Genomic DNA, 20,063 nt, shown 5'->3' on the forward strand with positions numbered 1-20,063 from the left:
GTAATCAGAAGTTTGTATCCCTCCTGGAAAATTCCCTAGGATGTTGATTCACTATGCTCTTGATCCCTGTTGCTCTTTTTCCTTGGTGGAAAGAAGGCTTTGAATTGGTCTGAGGTCCTGAGTGAGATTAGGAAGTCACCCTGCTAATTTTCTTACACTATTTTTCCAGTTAACTCCAGAATCAAAGTGCTACTTTCACCTTTTTTGAAAATCCTGTCCTTAACATCATCAAACCATTTACCTCATTTTTAGCCACTGATTCTTTGTGCCACTTGGAACCAATAAGATCAACATTTTACATTTTCTTGGCTTTGAAAAGGATTTGTTTTTCAATATTGAACTAACAAGTTAATAACATGCATCAAGACAATATTCATTCGTTTTTATTTTTGGAGCTCCTGTTGTGTGTCCGTGCCAGGCACTGGAAATAGAGTAGTGAGTGAGATAGATGGGGAGACCATCACAGAGTTAACAAGGAGAGAAGATGTTGGGATCAAATGAGGTGAAAGGGGTAGGGAACAGTCAGATCATGCAGAGCCTTGTAGGTTATAGAAGTTTAGATTTTATTCTTGGAGTGATTGGTATCATTGGGTGATTTTTAATAGCAGGCAGATATGATCTGATTTGTGCCTTTTGAAATATCACTGTGGCTTGATGGGTGGAGAATAGATTTGTGGGGTCAAGAGTATCAGAGAGAGGTCCAGTGCGCCAGCTATTGAAGATGTCCATGAAAAGGATGCCATATGGTGGCAGACCGTGGGGTCTATGGTGGCAGTACAGGTGGCAAAGAGATAACCCCAACATATACTCAAAGCCATCTTCAGTACTAATATTTGGAGGGTCTAGTTAGTCATGGTGGTTAGATTTAGTCATAGGACCGTTTCCTGATAAATTCGTATGAACCATTAATATAACTTATTAAAAGTATAACTTCTCGTTCCTGAATTAGTAGGTTTGGGTAAAGTTTAGAGTAAAGTTAAAAAAAATTTTTCTGAGCAAGTTCAAGAAATACTTTATATTATTTAGCATGCTCATGTAGGGTTATACAGAATAATTCTCTAATAGAGCACTATAAAATGTCCAAGGATCGCTCTACCAATTAAGGCTTCAAATTCGTTTCATCCCAGATATGTTAGCAATCATTCCCAAAAGTTAATCTTTCAGTGCAGATTATAAAACTCTTTCATTGAATCAATCTTATTCTGATAAAGATAGATCTCCCCTACCATGTTCCAAGAAACTTTGTCTTAAAATAAGAACAAATTGCATCTCTTTATTTAGAATCCTGGAATTTATGTAAAAGCTTCTCCCATCCTTACTTTTTTCTTCTTTAATTTTAATCTTTTCTAGATAAAAATGCTTTCTTAGATGATCGGTTTTTACTTCTGTGGTTTCATAATTTACTACTATTAATCTAGCTTCTTCAACACCTTTGAATCAGGTTACCACAGCTCTCCCATAAGCTTCCCTCTTTTGGGATGGTTCTCAGGATTTACAAGACTATCACAGCACTGGCACCACACCCTTTCTATCTTCAGCAGATGAAAAAAAGTAATCAAGGGTAGCACTTCTCTTAGAAAATTATTTATAGAGTAGGCCCATTTTGTCTTGATCCCTGCCACTGTACTTCTCTGGGGTTGAAGGGAGGGCCTTGATTTTTTCATTTGCATTGAAGTGTGACTAGCACCATGAAATGAATTACAGTCTAATTTGTATAAGGTAAATAAAGAACATGGTTTTCAGAATATAAAAGACCAAAGTTTAAAGCCCCACTTTGCCACCCGCTCGCTAGTGTTTTGATTTTGGCAAGTCAATTTCTCATAAATAGGCTGTTAGTCACCTGTTAAATGGGGATAATAATGCCTCTCAAGGCTGTTATTACTTAGCTTGGCACACATTAGGGCCTTAGTAAATATACCCATTTTTATTGCCTAGGTAATTTTATTATCTACTCTTTCTTCAAAAAATTTTGGCTACTAGTACCCCAAAATTCGACAGAGCGTGAGCTACGTCCAGAGACTGAATCTTCAGATTCAGCAGTTCCACAATTGAGAATCACACTTATAATCAGTAACTCTCCAAGCAAAATTAGTGACCTTGTCCTGCTTGCATTTTGCTCCTTTTCTTCTAGCCAAGACTATTTTAGTCATATGTGGCCATTTCCACCACAGTGACTATTATGTTTGCCCCTTATTTTAGAATTTTCTAGGCCCATTATTTCTACCTCCTGAAGAGGTTTCTCTCTTGTCTGTATGTTTGATTGCATAAAAAATCACCCTCAAAAGATCTCTGCCTGAGTGTAGCTCTTAAGAACTTGTAAGAACCAGCATCCTCTTCCTTTTCCCCTTTGTCCTTTGCATTTCTGGTTTTCATTTGCTTCTGGTTTAGCAACTAGAGAAGGCTCCCTTAAGATTCACAAACTGAAGCTCTACCAGAATTGTGTGTTTATATTTTTCAGACTTTTCATGGTTCTCTCAACTACGAAGGCAGTTGAGAAAGGTTCCTTACCACCAACGCTTTTCTTCTTTGTAGCATAAATGCACCTATACCTTTTTCTTGTGGATATAAAAGTGTAGCTTGTCTTTTAGAATGCCAGCTTAAGGAGGTGGTCTTTTTCTACCTCTGCAATTTGAAGAATAACACATGAATCTGGGGTTCATCTTCCTCTTTCTATCACAGCTTTGACTAAAAATCCAAATCTGCTTTGCAAGCTGATCTCTATCTCCCTTTATTTTCTGATACTTCTTTCTAAGTCCTGAGCCACACTTTTATTTGTATACTGATTTTTATCTACTGCCTGGTTTTCCCAGTCACTTGAGTATGATCCTTCAAGTCATACTATTCCAGGTTGGAGCTTTAAATTCCTCCATAGTATGTAGTCTTTATATAACAAATGGTCCTGGGACAGCACCGTTCTCCACTGGATATGCAAAAAAAAAAAAAAAAAAAAGAGAAAGAAAATTTCACCTTACTTCATATTATTCACAAAAATTTATACCAAGAGCATTACGGACCTAAATGTTGGCACTAAGACCACCATTAAGAAGATGAAAAGACAAGGTACAGAATGGAAGATAATATTTGTGAAACAAATATCTGCTAAAAGAGTTATATACAAAGTACATAAATAACTCTTACAATTTAATAAGATAAACAACCCAACAAAAACAATGTGTAAAAAATTAAACTTACATTTCTCACATGACTCAGCAATTTCACTCCTACTCATCCAAGAGAAATGAAAATATTTGTCTACATAAAGACTTATATGTGAATGATTACAGCAGCATTATTTATTGAAGACCCAAACTGGAAACAATTCAAGTGTTTATCAACTAGTGAATAGATCAACAAAATGTAGTATAGCTGTACAATAGAATTCTACTTGACATTGTAATGAGCCAACTATTGATACGTGTGACAGCACAGATGAACCTCAAAAATGTTCTAGTGAAAGAAGCTAAACACAAAAGACTACTTATGGTACAATTCTGTTTATATAAAGTTTCTGGAAAGGGGAAAACTATAGAAATAGAAAGCAGGTCAATGGTTGTCTGGGGATGGGAGCTGGGATTGACTGCATATGGCCATAAAAGATAAAGGAAATTTGGGAGATGTTGCAATGGAAGTGTTCTACAAGTTCATTGTGGTGAAGATTACACAACTGTATAGGTTTACTAAAACTTGATGAACTATTATCCTTAAAATTGGTGAATTTTACAGTATATAAATTATACCCAATAAAGTTGTTTAAAAAATTCTTCATAGTGCTTTGGTTGTGACATAGCTGTCCCATTTTTGCTTCATCGTACCACAAGAAGATGCCTTAGTCCTTTGTCTTTTCACCAGTATTTCTCAAGCTTTGAGGTGCATAGGAATTCCCGGGGGATCTTGCTAAAATGCATATTAGAATTCAGTAGGACTGTGGTGGGGTCTGAGATTTTGCAGTTTTAACAAGCTCAAGTTGACACCAATGATGCTGGTCTGAGGACCCCACTTTGTGTGAAAGGCCTTAGAACTTGTTCATTACCCAGGCTGCACATTAGAATCGCCTTGGGGTGCTTTTAAAATAAAATTGATGCAGATCTAAACCCAGAAATTAAATCAGAAAGCTCCTCAGGTGATTCTGATATGCAGTCAGGCTGAGAACCTTAACAAAATGGGATTTTTTTTTTTTTATCATACTGTTAAAAAATAATAATAAACTTTCACCTGTTTTTTCCTCACTCCCATCCTATAGTTTAGCCCATAACCTAGAGTGCCCAAATTATGATGAGAATCTCTTGGAGTAACCAGGAGAGTAAACTAACATGCTTTAACTACACATTTTAAAAATAACCAAATATAACATTTTACAGGATTTCTATCCTTGGAAATGGAGCTGAACTCCACCCAAATCTTCAAGGCCCTTTTATTAGTCTCCAAAAACACACCCGAGCCTGCCGAGAGTGTTTCTGTACCCCAAGGACTTACTCTGGTCCTGCTTGACTCCTAGGACTCTGTTGATGCTTGAGACTTCTTTGTGCTCTCTTACTCTGATTGCTTGAGCTGAAAAGGAAAGAGCCACCAAGCAAATTTGTAATACCCCTTTTTTTTCTCTTTGAAAGCTCTAACACCTTGGATCTGACCTTTTTATCTGTCCTTAATCCTTAGCTGAGTTCCATGAAGATGGATATATGAAAAGCTCGATGTTTGAAAGGCTTGAGTGAGCTTGGGCAGGATATTTCACCAACTGAGCATCTTTATTTAACCTCTGTTACTCTCCTAACCCCCTTTTTAAAATAGAGACTTGTTTTCATTGAAGCTTTAGGCAATTTTAGTATTTTAAATATTCTTTGTTAACATAATGTTTTCAGAAAGCCGAGTGTTAAGAAGGCCCATTTTTTATTTATCAATGGCACCCTTAGTCTTAATATGCAGAAGCATACTTTTCTTTTGAGGGCAGAATTAATCTTTTATCAGATGTACTATGGATGATGTTGGTTTCATTATTTTAGGAAAATGCTCTTGTGTTGTTTTAGAATTAATGCTGTCCACATACTTTTATTTTCCAATATCTATTCAGAATAGATAAGATACAAAGTAAGAGTCACCAATATTAAAGCGAATGCAAAGGAGATGTAAGTCACTGCTGTTTGAAAAACTAACATAAGTGTTTAACTTGTTAATTTCATTTTGACTGTGAAGAAAATGAATCTGAAATTAAGCCTATGATAGAGAATGTCTGGACCTTCTTTATAAGCTACAACTTTGTGGACAGTGAATAAAATGTTAGCATAATTATAAGAAGAAAATTTAATAATGGAAATTTTTTGGAGGTGGGAGAAGACAAAAAGTGAATTTCATTCTGCCTTTTGTTTCAATAAAGCAGGGCTGGTAGAAATGCCAAAAGCTTTCAATGTAACTTCTTTGTAGCACTGGGGCCTCAAGCTTTCACATGCCTGAGTCACTAATGGCTTGTTAAAAATACAGATTCTTGGGCCTCACTCCTTTTGGTTTTGAGTTTTTAATAAATTCCTCAGGGGATTCTAATATGTATTGCATTAATCAGGGTTATCCAGAGAAACAGAATTAGTAGTGTAAAGAGATTAAGGAAGGAGCTCATGCTGTTATGAAGGCTGAAAAAGCCCCAAATCTGCAGTTGATAATCTGGAGACGCAAGAAAGCTGATGATATAGTTCTAGTCTGAGTCCAAGGGCCTAAAAGCCAAGAGACCTGATAGCGTCAGTTCCCGTCTGAATTTGTGTCTGAAGGTAGGAGACCAATGTCCCAGCTCAAAGGTAGTCAGGGATAGAGAGAAGGGAAGGCAAGGGAAGGAAATAAAAGTAAAGGGAAGAAATCCTTTCTTACTCAGCCTTTTTGTTCCATTCAAGAAACACCCTCACAAACACTGCCCCGGTGATATTTAACTAAATATCTGGGCACCTCATGGTGGAGTCAACTTAACACTTAAAATTAACCACCATACCATCCAAGTCCAGAGAATTTGAAGGAGTGAAGGGTAAAACCAGATTTCTTGAAGGCAGAAACCTTATAAAGAGACCATTGTTGTACTTTAGGAACCAATTATATAATTTCAATTATAAAAAATGTCCAGACTAGGCAAATCCATAGAAACAGAAAGTTGCTAGAGAGTGGGGGGGGGGGGGCGGGTAGAATAGGGGAGTGACTGCTAATGGGTATGGGGTTTCTTTTTGTGGTGATGAACATGTTCTGAAATTAGATGTTGGTTATGGTCCCACAACCTTGTGAATATACCCAAACTACTGAACTGTACTTTGAAAAGGTGAATTGTGTGCTATGTGAATTATATGTCAATAAAAAACACATCTATTGAGAGAGATGAAAAAGTGGAGGTAGGTAGTGTTGACATCTTTAAGATGTTTTCTCAATGATGCAGAAAAACATGGGATGATAGAAAGGATGTGGGGTCAAGGGAGAATCTTTTTTTTTAAACCACAGAGATATTGCAGCATATTTGTATACCGATTCAAATGATCTGATGGAAAGGGAAATATTAATGGTGCAAGTTGGGCAGAGGGAATTTGAGAAGCCAAATCTTTAATTCACTGGAATGCCAACTTGATTAACTTTATATCTCTTCCCTAGGTGACAGATCAGTCAGTGAAAGCATTTGCTGAGCACTGTCCTGAACTTCAGTATGTTGGCTTCATGGGTTGTTCAGTTACTTCTAAAGGAGTCATTCACCTAACCAAGGTAGGTACCATGACTACTTTTCCTTAGTGTTTCCTGTTATCATACATATCAGTGTCCTAGCATTGTTAAACATACTTGGAAGAGGAATAAAAGTGAACTAGTGTTTGATAAAATTAAAATCAGTTTAAGGCAACAACAATAGCAAACCTATCCTTTCTGAAATGATCTCTCATTTAAACAAGCTTACTTTTTTGGTGTTTTCATTGCTAATGACTATGAAATATATGTATTCAAGAAACTGATATATGTGACAAGATTTAAATGTTAATGTATTGCATTTAGAAGGCTTTGTTTAAATTTTCTAAAATATTTATTTTGAGACTGGAGTATAATGGGAAAACTAATGATAATTGGGCCCTTATCGGGGTTCTTCTGGGAAATCAGAAGCCCCACCCTCTTCTGCAGCTCCATGCTTTCCCAGTTTAGAAATCAATTCTTTCGCTGGATTGAAGACGCCATTGGTCGGTTGGTCACAGATGTAGCAGCGCGGGGTGGTGCGGAAATGCCGCAATGCACAGTTCTCACAGAAATAATGCCTGCACTTGGTGACAACAGGGTTTTGGAAGGTCTGGCGACAGATCAAGCACTTGACTGGTATTTTCTCATCATCGCTTCCTACTTCATAGTTTTCATTCTCAGAGACACCATAACGACCCTCATCAAGCTCACGTTCGATCTGCCACCCATGCTTGTAATCTGAACGGTCATGAAGGAATTTGCAGCTGTCTCCGAAGCCGCAAAAGCCAGTCTCCTTGTAGTCCTTACAAATATCGGGCTGGTAATCCCAGCGCACGGTGGCACGGAGATGCTCCGGCGCTCGGATGGGGCCCTTCCGCACCATCCCGGAGGAAGCGTTGCCGATAGACGTGTCCTTGGGCTTCATGTATTTCTGATAGTTGTTGATTCCCCGGTAGATCCTGTCATCTTCCTTGCCCCTCAGCATCTCCTGGATTTTCTGGCTGCGTTCAAAGATGGCTTGTGCCGCACGCTCCTTCTCTGTGTCTAGCTGGTAGACTGCAGTCGCCCCCATATCCTCTGGCCCCACGGGTTTCACGGAGCGGGTGGATTTGTAGACCACGCCGAGACTCTCGGGCTCTGTCTCCTGCCCCCCTCCGGGCCCCTCGTCACCGCTCACGTGGCCGCAGGCCGCCCTCGGTCCGCCGCGGCTGCGGGCCTTGCGTATCATCGGACTGTGGGGCGCCGGTTTCTTTTCCGGGCGAACCACAGTGCTACCTTCGTCGCTGCTGCTGCTGCTGCTGTCCCCGGGCTTTTGGTCGCAGACCGGGCGCCTCCGACAGCCTGCAGCCCCTTTTCTCCCAGTTTTTTTGAATAGGAAGGAGCGTACCTGTACTGGCGCCTTTCCGGGAGAAAGTTGCTCTGCCATTTTCCAGTCCTGAGCGCCGGAAATGGCCCCAGGATTCTGAGCCAGAAGTTTTTTTTTTTTCCCCCTAGGCGAGGCAACCCTTGGTTGACCTTACAGAATGCAAGGACCTTGTCAGTGTACAATACCTTTTAAAAAAATTTTTTTTACACCTACTGCACCTGGTCTTCCTAGGTGGTCTCCCATCCAAGTACTAACCAGGCCTGACCCTGTTTAGCTTCCGAGGTCAGAGGGCATCAGGCTTGGTCAGGGCGGCATGACGGTAGGCAGAAGGTTTTTTGATTGGAGTTTTAATGGCTCACATATCATTAGTTCCTCTGAACATTTGGCTTTTAAGAAGGGAATGTGGTCAGTATATATGATTAAGCTAAATATGTAAGGTGAAAAGAGAGGCGAATATATATATATGTATATGTATATATAATTAATCTTATACCTTTCATATATACCAAATATATGAAATCTCTCATTTTAGCAATGATGAAAATGCTAGTTTCTTTGTAATCTCTCACTTATGTGCCACCTCTACTGCTTTCCAGAGCTGTAAAATAATTAGAAGTTAATTCTTACATACATGTAATGAAAAACTGGCTACTATAAAATTAACTTGTGTATTATCTAAAATTTGTCACTGTATAGATTTTAACTATTATATAGTACTTAAGTGAATGGATGTGAGTCTTGCCTTTTCCACTCAATAGTTGAGTAACCTATTCATTTAACCGCCCTTCAGTTAACTACTATTAGAAACTGCTGTGCTAGCAGCACAGTGCTGAAACAAAGCAGGTATGATTCAGGTCTGTTTGGGCTTGGTCTCTTCAGGTGTCTTTAAGTTTACAGTATAGTAGGAAATCATTTTTTTTTCCTCCCTAGGAAAAGAACAAATGTTTATGAGTTACCTAAAGCTACAGTAACAAGGCAGAGTAAATAGGAGCCTGGGTTCTGTTGTTAGCTAGGGTTTCGATCTTGTCTCTGCCACTTGTTAGCTAAACAGCAAATTAATACTCAGGGTATTAATTGAAGTAATATATGCAAAGTGCTCACCTTAGTATTGAGATTGCTAAGTAAATATTAGTTACTAATATTAAAATAGATGCTATAATATCTAAATTGCTGGAAAACCAGAGTAACCTTCGAGAAGAAAATTTGAAATCACTGTTCTAGTGTATCTAAAAGAAAGCCTGTGATTGTCTTGTGTTTTAAATGACTGATCAGCTCTAATTGTATTTTGAGGATCAGAACCTAAAGTCAGTGGAGAGGATAGGTACCTTATTCTCAATTATTGCTCTAGCAGAACATCTTAGTGTAGCCGAGACCATATATAACCATAATTTTTTATTCATTTCCTATAACCTTGCCCTGAACATCTTGGTAGGTAAATGTTTTTCTAGTCACATCTAATGTTGTTTTTAGTGTAGAGTAGAAATGCCTTTGGATGAACAGATTGTTCCCAAAAAGTGTTATAATGACCATATGTAGGATTTTTACAGTCATTCGAAATTGTACTCAATAAAGACAAATCAAGACTTACTGGATCAGTAAGTGCTTCCTGGAACATTTTGAGATGGCCAAAAATTATGGTACATTTATACTTAAAAGATCGGAATTATTCTCTCTGACAAAGTAGCAGCTAAGCTAATGTCTGTATTGGAAGACTCAGTTTGCTGAGAAGGTTCTAAGATTATAGTCCAGGATTGGTGTGGTTTGTCCTGTCAGCAGTCAGAATCTTCTGGATTCATATCAAAGCTGGTCCTTAAAGGTTTTAGAATCATCTCTGTTGCTCAACAAAGTCTTTGTTCTGTCGAGAAGACTGGTTTGTGGTATAATATTGATGACTTTCTTGGATTCAAGCAAAGGCAAGATAGCATTTTAAACACACATAGCTTTTGCAAAACTATTTTAGTTTTATCTCTTGAGATCAGGGGTAGGTAGGACTCAGGTTTTAATATAATAAAAGCTTTTTTTTTTTTGGTTAAAATATCTGCATTCTAACAAAGTGTTTTCATACTAAGACATTACACAAAATGTAATTTACATTCACAAAATATTTGAAAATTTATAAATGCTCTTAAAAAATTGTTACCATTATTATCACTACAGTATATAGTCTCTAAATAATTTGCTATCATCATGGCATATAATTTTTAAATAAACGATTAGGGAACAGCCAGGTACAGAGTGTTGAGAGCTGTTGGTCTAGATGTGTTTAATGTTGTGTGATTTAAAAAATCTCAATCTTTCTATCTCTAAGTTATAATACTTTACCAAGTCTCTGGTTTTTGGTTTGCTAATAGAAGAGGCAAGTGCCATAAGGTTCTGTGCTTTAGTTTCCTATCTATGAAGAGATACACCTGGACTAGATGGTCTGTCTTTAGAGTTTCTTACACCCAGAAGAATCTATGAATTTAAGAATCATTGATCTGAAAGAGACTGTGTAGGGGTTTCACTGAAACTAAAAAATGTGAAGTATTTCATAAGTTAGAAAGGACACTTGGGGATTTGTGGCAACTTAGATTGTTAAACCAGGGTCAGGGAGACAGAAAATTAGGAATATGTGGAAGAATATTGATATCCTATTACTGTGGTCCCTTGGACTTAAATTTTACTTCGATGTGCTCAGTTTACGGAGACTTATTTACTTTGCAGTATTTATTGATGACACACTCCTAGTCTTCAGATAGATTTTGCTACTATCAAATCATATTGGAGTAGGAGGCCTTCCTTCTAGGCTGCTATGACTATGTAAATCAGAGTCCAAAAATAGCTTAGGTTGAATGTACACAGTTTGAGAAGGTAAAATCTTATTTATTGGACTGTGTGTGGAAACTTGGAGATTCATATTTAGGAAGCAATAATAAGAACGTTTAAGATCTCCATTTAATAGGTAAGAATGTTAGTGACTTGTATGTGGCAGAATTGAGTCTTCTTCAACACAGGTGTATTTTTTATTGCAGTGTACATATTTGTAAATGTAAAACATTTCTATGTTGCTTTCTTGCTCTCCTACTTTTTAAAGACAAGTTTAGCAAATGCAAATATATAATTACCCCAAATGTCTATACAATAGTGCCTAAATATCATTTGCATTAAAGGGACTGGTAGAAACAAAAGGACGCAAAAGCCAACATGTGGTGGCTGCCATTGGCTGAAGTTGTCATACTTCGAACAGCAAAAAGGAAAATGATTGCAATGGATTGCAATATACAAACAAAATATATAAAAATCATGAGTTCGTAATGATATATATATAAAACAAAACAAAACTGTATTTCTTCTTCCAACTAAGATGGAGTAATAGGGACCAGATTTACTCTCTTCCCTGAAACAACTAAAAAAACGAGACAAAGCATATGAAATATGTGAAACAATGATGCCTGAGATATGAGAAACTAACATGAGGAGCCCTATGATTGCCTGTGTTTGATGCAGCACAGGAGAGAGTGACCCACGTAAAACTCTGGAGACTGAGTTGAGACAGAATAGAAAGTCCAGGAAGACCAAGGCAGCCAGAGTTTAGAGGACAGAGTCCTGGACTGGAGAGAATGGCATAGAGAATCTCATAGATTTGTGGATGATATCCCTTGTGCATCCAATCCTAAATAACCCCATGAGTAAAGAAAAAATCAGAAGTTAGAAAATATTTTGAACTAAATGAGAATGAAAATACAACACATCGAGTTTAGTGTGATGCTGCTAAAATACTCTTTAGATAAATTATGGTAGTCCTCCATTTATCTGCAGTTTTGCTTTCTGCTGTCTAAGTTGCCCATGGTCAACTGCAGTCTGAAAAATATTAGGTGGAAAATTCTAGAAATAAAAAATTTGTTTTAAATTGTGCATTGTTATGAGTAGTGTGATGAAATCTTGCGCTGTCCTGCTCCAGGAGGTGAATCATCCTTTTGTCCATCATGTTTACACTGTACTTATAATACCATAAAGATATTTTGAGAAAGGGAGAGAAGAGAGAGACAGACCACATTCACATAATTTTTATTATAGTATATTGTTATAATTTTTCTTCTATGTTGTTAATCTCTTGTCTAATTTATAAATTAAACTTTATCATAGTATGTATGTATTGTAAAATACAGTACATATAGGTTTTGGTACTGTCACAGTTTCAGGTATTCTTTGGGAATCTTGGATGTACCTCCCGTGAATAAGGGGGAGACTACTGTAATAGCACTAAATACCTATGTAAGAGAAAAAGAAAAGTTTCAAATCATTGAGGTTAGCTTCTACCTTATAAAACTTGAAAAAGAAGACTGCATAATCAGAGGAAAGGAAACAATAAAGATTCAAGTGGAAAAGTGATATGGAAAATAAAAATTACAGAGAAAAATTAATAAAACCAAAAGCTGGTTCTTTAAAAAATAGATAAAACTGATAAATCTCTCTTTAGACCAATTAAGAAAAAAGAAGATATGTAGAGAGCACAAATTCCAATGCCATGACTCAGAGGATGACATAATTTACAGATTCTACAGATATTAAATATATAACAGGAATATTATGGACATCTTTATACCTTATAAATTCAACAAATTCGATGAAATGGAAGATTTATTTGAAAGATACAAACTTCCAAAGCTCACTAAAGAAAAAATAGATTACCTTAATATCTCTGAAAGAAATTGCATTAGTAGTTAAAAACCTTCCTTTTAATAATACTATAGGCCCAAATTGCTCACTGGTGAATTCTACCAAATATTTGTTGTATTTTAAAATCTTCATCAATAAGAAATGTATATGTGAGTATTTATTAGTGAAATGACAAAATGTTAGGGATTTGGTTTAAAATATTACAAAGAGGATTAAAAGAAGAGTGGCTAGGCCTATAAAGGAGACAGAAATGCAAAATGTAGATAATTGATCTCTGTTACAGGACATGTGGCTTCATTACACTGTTCTCATTACTTTTGTTTATATTTGAAAATTTCTCTAATAGGAAGAAGCCTTTAAAGGGTCAAAAAGTTTTAAATGTTGTTGTTGATGTAGCATGATAAAATCATACTATTCAATATCATACTTTGTAAGATTGCATAATAACATAGGAGATGCTCAGGATAATAGTATTATATTAACATAATATTAATTTAAAAATCAGTTGAACAAATAGGCTTATGGAGTCTGAAATGTCAAAGTGGCAAGTTATTTGGAGTGCAAACCTCAGAAATGCTGTGAGTCCCTGAATTCAGTGCCATGTATCCGTTATGAATTGATTTATTTCAAAATTATTTCAAATTATTTCATTCAGGAAGACTTTATTTTTTTATTAGTTTATTTATTTATTTATTTTTATTTTTAAAATTTTAATTAGTTTCAAGTATACAGTACATTGGTTAGACATCTATATAGTTAGTAAAACGATCCCCCCAATTACTCCCTCCATCCCTGACCCTCCACCTAGCTAATGTATTAATGCTAACTGTATTCCCTATACCGTGCTTCCCATCCCTGGGACCATCCATCAGCTACTAATTTGTACTTCTTTAACCCTTCACTGCATTGTCCAATCCCCCTAAACCCCCCTCCTCTCTGTTTGGCACCAAATTGTCCACTATATTTGTGAGTCTGTTTTTGATTAGTTTGTTCTTTTTATTCCTTAAATTCTGCATATATGTGAAATCTTATAGTGTTTATCTTTCTTTGTCTGACTTAAATACCTTCGAGGTCCATCCCCTTCCTTTTCATATGTATGAGTCTTATTTTCTTATCCTTTTATCCACTCCATCTTTTGGTTGGAGCACTTAATTCTTTTCCGTTTACAATACTTATTGATTTGAAGGTAGTTGTTTTTGATACATGTTTTTTCTTCTTAAAGAAGTCCCTCTAACATTTCCTGTAATTCTGGCTTGGTGGTGATAAATTCCTTTAGATTATTTTTGTCTGAGAAGCTCTTTATCTGTCCTTCAACTCTAAATGATAGCTTTGCTGGATAAAGTGTTCTTGGTTGTATATCCTGGGTCTTCATCATGTCAAATATTTTTTGCCAAGCTCTTCTGTCCTGCATAGTTTCTTTTGAGAAATCAGCTGCCGGTCTTATGGATGTTCCCTTATATGTAATTATTTGTTTTTCTCTTGCTGCTTTTAATATTCTTTCTTTGTATTTAACCTTTGGCATTTTAATTATGATGTGTGTTGGTGTGGGCCTCTTTGGATTCCTGATTTTTGGGATTCTCTGAGCTTCCTGGGGTTTTATGTCCATTTCCTTCACCAGATTAGGGAAGTTTTCCATCATTATTTCTTCAAACTGCTGTTAAACATCCTGATTTCCTTCACATATGCCAATTAGATGAATATTTGGATCCTTAATAGTGTCCCATATTCTCCTAAAATAATTTTTAATCTTGGCATATTTTTTCTTGCCATTCTGATTGAGTGTCCTGGTTGGCTGTCCTGTCCTCTAGATAGGGCATGTGATCCTCTTCTTTATTCACTTTGTTTATTCCTTTGTTTATTCCATTTAATATACTTCTCATCTCAGATAATGTGTTCTCTATTTCAGACAGGTTCCCTTTTATAATTTCCATTTCCATTTTTATCTCTTTGTTGGAGTTCTCTACATTTCCCAAAAGTTCATTGAGCATCTTTATAGCTAGTATTTTGAACTCTGCATCTGTTAGATTACTTGGCTTCATTATATCTGGATCTCTGTTCTGTTCTGTCATATGGTTTCTGCTTCTTTGTCTTCCCATTTTGGCTGCCTTTCCATGTCTGTTTCTATGTACTAAGCAAAGCTCCTAAGTCTCCCAGCCTTATTAATGTGGATTTGTGAAGTAGGTGTCCAGTGGCACAGTCCTGAGAGGGGTTCAGCTACAGGCCAAATTTAGCTCAAGCCTCTGCCCCTCCAGGGCTACCTGTCAAGATTCAGCAAGCAATCTACAGATGCTACACTTATAGTTGCCTCAAAAGGCCACACCAGAAACCGAGGCCAGCTGACTCCAGTGTGAATCTAGGCGCTGCTCAACAAGGAGCACCTGACTCTCAGAGGCTATACCCGGATGTGGCTTGGCTGGGGCCCAAGTTGAGGTAGGCGGGGTTTCAGGGAATCCTCTGTGTGGAGCAACCTCTGTTATCCAGTTTGATCATGTTATGGCTATGGTGGCTCTGTATCAGGTGCACTGGGAGGTGGGTGGGCTCAACAGGGAACAGTGGATACTGCTGGCACTTCTATACTGAGCGAGTCTCATCTCGGCCCTCACTTCAACAATGTCTTCCTATAAGTCCCTGCTACCCCCTGCGTGCAGCCGAATTGGCACTGGTGCTCTGACCGAGCAGGTCTGTAACCGTGAAAATCGGCTCACGGGGCCCCTTTAAGAGGCTTCTGCTGCCGCCACTGATTTCGGACCCGGCAGCCCTGTATCCTCGCGCCATCTTACTTTCTGCCGTTGCAGGGTGCTGTCTTGGATTTCTCCCTGGTTGTATGGCTTGTTGTTCATCAAGATCCCAGGTGATTTTTTCCTTGTTGGTGCTCCTTGTTTCTGTCACAACTTTTATTTGGTTGCTAGAGAGATGAACAGAGCCTCTATCATCTACGTCATTTTTTTTTCTCTCAGGAAGATCTTATTTTAAATGATTATTAAGGAAGATAGCAAAGAATTTTTGATAAAATTTAAAATCTTTATCAGTAAGAGATATTTACTTGCGTAATGGTGAAATGACATGTCATTGATGAAATGCTATATAAAACTTTCATATTTTTCATAACTTAAAGATAGATGTATTTCCTTTTTAGATTGTTGATGTGTCGTTTTTATTAATTAGTTAATATTAATTCTGATGCTACATTAAATCTTTTTGTTGCCTCCGTTATTCAGTTTATAAACCTGAACTGAGTTCTTGGGATGTATCGAGTGTCGATTTGGTTGAAATTTTTTATATTTACTAGTTTTTGTTTTTAAACAGTTTTTTTGGGGGAAGGTAACACAGCTAAACAAAATATCCGAACTTCTGGTATTTTCTTGGACCATAATCACATTTAAAGAACTTAAACACACATATTTTACAAGTGCTTATGATTGAAAATATGAAATGTTTTATAAAGGAAAATAAAATAGATTTTTTTCAGTCAATTTAATAACTGAAAGAATATCTTCATGTAGCTAACTCAGTTTTCATTTTCTTTTTCTTATTTACTCAGAGACTACAAATAAAAGATGAACTTTCTTTTTAAATTTCCAAATAACTGTTCTGTTTAGAATGTCTTATTCTAAAGGAAAACATACTATTTTGCTACTTTAGAGGTGATATTGCTATTATTCATAGACTATCATTTTATCTGTTTCTGATCGATTACAGTGTTTGAGTGATGTTTGAAAAATGAAAACTATGTATTCTTAAATTCATTCAGCTCTGAAATATTTCCTTGTGAGTATGGCCCAGTGAGTATCATGTAGGGTGTTATTGCATGACGATGCCTTTGGTTCTTTTTTAGGTTTCCAAGAGTTAAAGAGTTGAGCCAAAAACCGAGTGTTCAGAATATCTAGGTCTGATCCATTAATTTTTTCTTCAAAGTTGGCAACAGAGAGCAAACCACTTATTGCTGTCATCAAAGCTTAGTGATGCGACCATAGATTGTATGACTTTAGGCAAATTACCTAATCTCTTTGCGTAAATTTCCTTATCTCTAAAATGAGGATAATGCTAGCATCTGTCTCCTTCTAGGGTTGTAGAGGAAGAGTGCTGACACATAACTAAAGAAGCAGTTGAAAAATAAATAAATGAATGAATTAGTTACTGTGAAAAATATTAATCATGGTATATAAAAGTTCTTTATAACTCTTTAGTCCTATCCCACTTATTCTTTCATTAAAATAAAAATGTAAAATAATTTTCATGAAAATAAGTCTTACCTTAAAACCTTTATAAACCTTGTTTTTACCTGAGTGCCAAATGTTAAGATTAATAACTATTTGTCTGCTCTTCGTTTTTTTTTTCTTTCCCTGCTGACCTTTTAAGGGTTATTTGATGATTTGTTTAATACTCTGAACAACTAAAATAGTATTTTAATAAAATTATTATTAAAAATTCGTGCATAGCAGTGGACCGAATTGGGAATATACTGTTGTACATTATTATTATTTCACAAATTAGTGACTTTGATTTTTATTTTTCTAAATTGTATAGGCAGTGTTTACATAAGCTGTAATAGTTTATCACATTTATTTTATTCATTCTCTTAAGTCAGTAATACATGTCCAGGAGGGCTACTCTTTTTGTATTTTGTAACTCTATTACTCACACTCTAGTTGTAATGTATATGTGTTTGTGCTTCATTTTAATTTCAGCAACTACAGTCGCAGGATGTATCAATGTGACACTAGTGAAATAAATGAATTCATCTTTCAAATTACTCAGTTTCTGAAAGTCCTAACAAGTAAAATGAACAAATGACTTTCTTTGTCGTATTTGTTCTTTGAGAAAATAGTTGCTTCGAGCTTTAATATAAAAATATAAATATATAAATATAAAATGAGGAAAGTGGGCAATCTTTTTCGAAAGGGCCTTTCTTGGATCTTGGCTTTATATTTTAAATATTAGTTTACTTTGCTTATTATCCTCAGTTCACTCCTTGAATTTTTATTGCACATTTGTTTATAAATTGTGGTTTTTGTTACAGATGTCCTTATAAAAATGGATTTCAACTATACTTATCTGGTCTTTAATACAGGAAGCCAGTCTTTATCCAAGAAAGATGTTAGGAGTTGTTCATGCCCTCTTAGAATGTTAATTCATTCGTACTGTTTTTTGACAGAAACTTTATTTAAGGAGCATTGTGAGTCTACCTTGCTTAGTCTTATGGTTTATACAAAAATAGCGATATTGGACATGGATGGGGTCTCATCTCTAAATCAACAGAATAGACTGTATAAATTAGGGAAACCATATTTGGGGCTTATATAGCTTAAAAAGGAAATATACTACTCAAGAAAAACAAATTAGCAGATCTCATTTATTATTTAAACACTTACTGAGAATTACAGTTGATAGAATCCAATTAATTTAAAAAACAGTTAATTGACTACAAACATTGACAATTATTGATTTATTTTGGAACATTTATAAGATATTTAACAGTATTTTGGTTTTAATTAATTCAGTTATCTTATTTAAGTACTATTTTCGCTTGACCTGGATAGGTCAGCCACAGGGGGGTGCCTGAGTGTGTACATATTATATATTTATTCACACAGATGTTTAAACAAAGTACATACCCTCAGTGTGTCAATCCTTAATCATGTAGAATACAATCAGATTTTTCTTTACAGTTTTATTTAACGTTGTATGATGTTTAGAATGATGATGTAAAGGGGCTCCTGGATAAGGAAGGGAAGATTATGTCATGTCTTTAGTATAATCACATTCTTTGAAAATAGAGAATTCATTTTTATAGTAACTCTCTGTTAGTCAAAAGTTAAGGTATTTACATTACAGTAGGGGTGTGTGTTCTGAAATTTTAGCTTGGAACGTCAATATTTAACCAGTATTTGGGCCTACATATTACTACTCATTATTTTCCATAATACTTTTTGGAATAAAGTTCTGAGCTCCCTCTTCTCCAGACACACTGGCCTAATAATAGAGTCCAGTAGAGTCCATTGACTAAAGGCAATTGAGCTCTTCACATGTTTGCTCTCCAGCCCAGAGGTATCACAGGCATTTACACAAAAGTTGTTGATCACAGAGTATTTACAAAACCTTCAGAAACAGCTGCTTCTCCTACTGTAGACTTCTTTTCAATTGATTGTATCCTAGTGGGATGAATGACCAACAACATTTTTTTTTTCCTGAGAAAAAGCTCCCCACTGGAACATTCTGTGTTATATTCATTAGAGGAAATGCGCTGTTATTATGTTTGATCAGAAGTACTTTTTCACATACACTTGGCGATCAATCTTGGATCTTTAGAAACGAAACAGTATTCCTGTGCCTGAGAAAGCAGCTCAAGTTATGACTCTTACAGCTTTTATCTGGCTCAAAGAAGAAAACAAAGTTGATCAGGGCCCTAGGTTTCTCAGTCTAGGTGCAGGAATACTTTTTCGCAATTATTCCTTCTCCTTGGTTATAAAGAACTCCTATTATATTGATTACTTCTTTTTATTGTTGGAAAATGGCTCCCCTTCCCCCTTCTTTCTTTTTGCTTTCTTCTGTTCCTAGGTCTGTTTGTTCTCAGATTCTTTCTTCTCTCTAAGCATGCTCTTCTATATCATAAGAGGCTTCACTTTGCAGGCTGCATTTAGTGGGAGGCAGAAAGGCCAAAGGGAGGGAAAACTAGAGTATTTCTCTCCCTCCCTCTCTCAGGTAGCATTTTTGGCAACAGCTTTTTCTTATCTCCTCCATGGTTCCATCTCTGGAGAGATCCCCTGCAGTTCCAGATTGTATTGGGTGACTCCTCTTGAACCTTCAGCCTTGGAGTGCTCATGGCTTCCTGCTATTGTTAAATCTCTGGCATACCCTAGCCTCTCCAGTTCATCTTCTCAGCTTCTACTTCATCAGAATAACCAATTACCTTAAATTCCCTTATTGTAATTTAATAAATACTTGTAGTAGTTTCTGTTTTCTTGTTTAGACCCTAATACATCTTCCTTTCTGTGTTCTTTGTGTTTCTTACAAGAGAGTACATTTGAGAAAATAGAACTGATATTTATTTCCTTTCCGAGAATCTTGTAATGATGGAGATCAAAGCACAAGCAGAGAATTGCACATTATATAAGATTTAAATTCAGCTTGATCTTTTGTTAGACTATCAGTGGTCATATTTCTGTCCTGGATCTAGATGAACTATAACTAGAGAGAGAGGGATAGTAGCTATATGACAATTAAGAGAAATGAAGCTACAAGGTCGGTCATGGTGAATCTCAAGAATAGAATAGAGGGCTAGCTGCCTAATTATAAAAAGATACATACTTCTAGCAAGAATAAAATTTAAATGGTTTCCCAGAGCTACAATGTATAATGTCAA

General features: G+C 36.2%; 2 protein-coding genes and 1 pseudogene across 4 annotated transcripts in view; 1 reads left to right on the top strand and 2 right to left on the bottom strand.

The window, feature by feature from the left end:
• Window positions 1-20,063, top strand: part of FBXL17 (F-box and leucine rich repeat protein 17) — a 444,087-nt gene that overhangs the window by 122,802 nt on the left and 301,222 nt on the right. For all 3 annotated transcript variants that reach the window (XM_036225333.1, XM_036225332.1, XM_016137227.2), the window contains exon 5: window positions 6,610-6,717. In XM_036225333.1, coding sequence (XP_036081226.1) covers window positions 6,610-6,717 — 108 coding nt within the window. The remainder of the gene's footprint in view (window positions 1-6,609; window positions 6,718-20,063) is intronic.
• Window positions 7,053-8,101, bottom strand: LOC118606423 (E3 ubiquitin-protein ligase RNF113A-like). Its single transcript, XM_036225334.1, has one exon. The coding sequence runs from the start codon at window positions 8,099-8,101 to the stop codon at window positions 7,076-7,078; it is 1,026 nt and encodes a 341-aa protein (XP_036081227.1). The 3' UTR covers window positions 7,053-7,075.
• Window positions 8,248-8,366, bottom strand: LOC118607615 (annotated as a pseudogene).

This window comes from Rousettus aegyptiacus, unplaced genomic scaffold (assembly GCF_014176215.1).
Source record: "Rousettus aegyptiacus isolate mRouAeg1 unplaced genomic scaffold, mRouAeg1.p scaffold_m13_p_8, whole genome shotgun sequence".
NCBI lineage: Eukaryota > Metazoa > Chordata > Mammalia > Chiroptera > Pteropodidae > Rousettus > Rousettus aegyptiacus.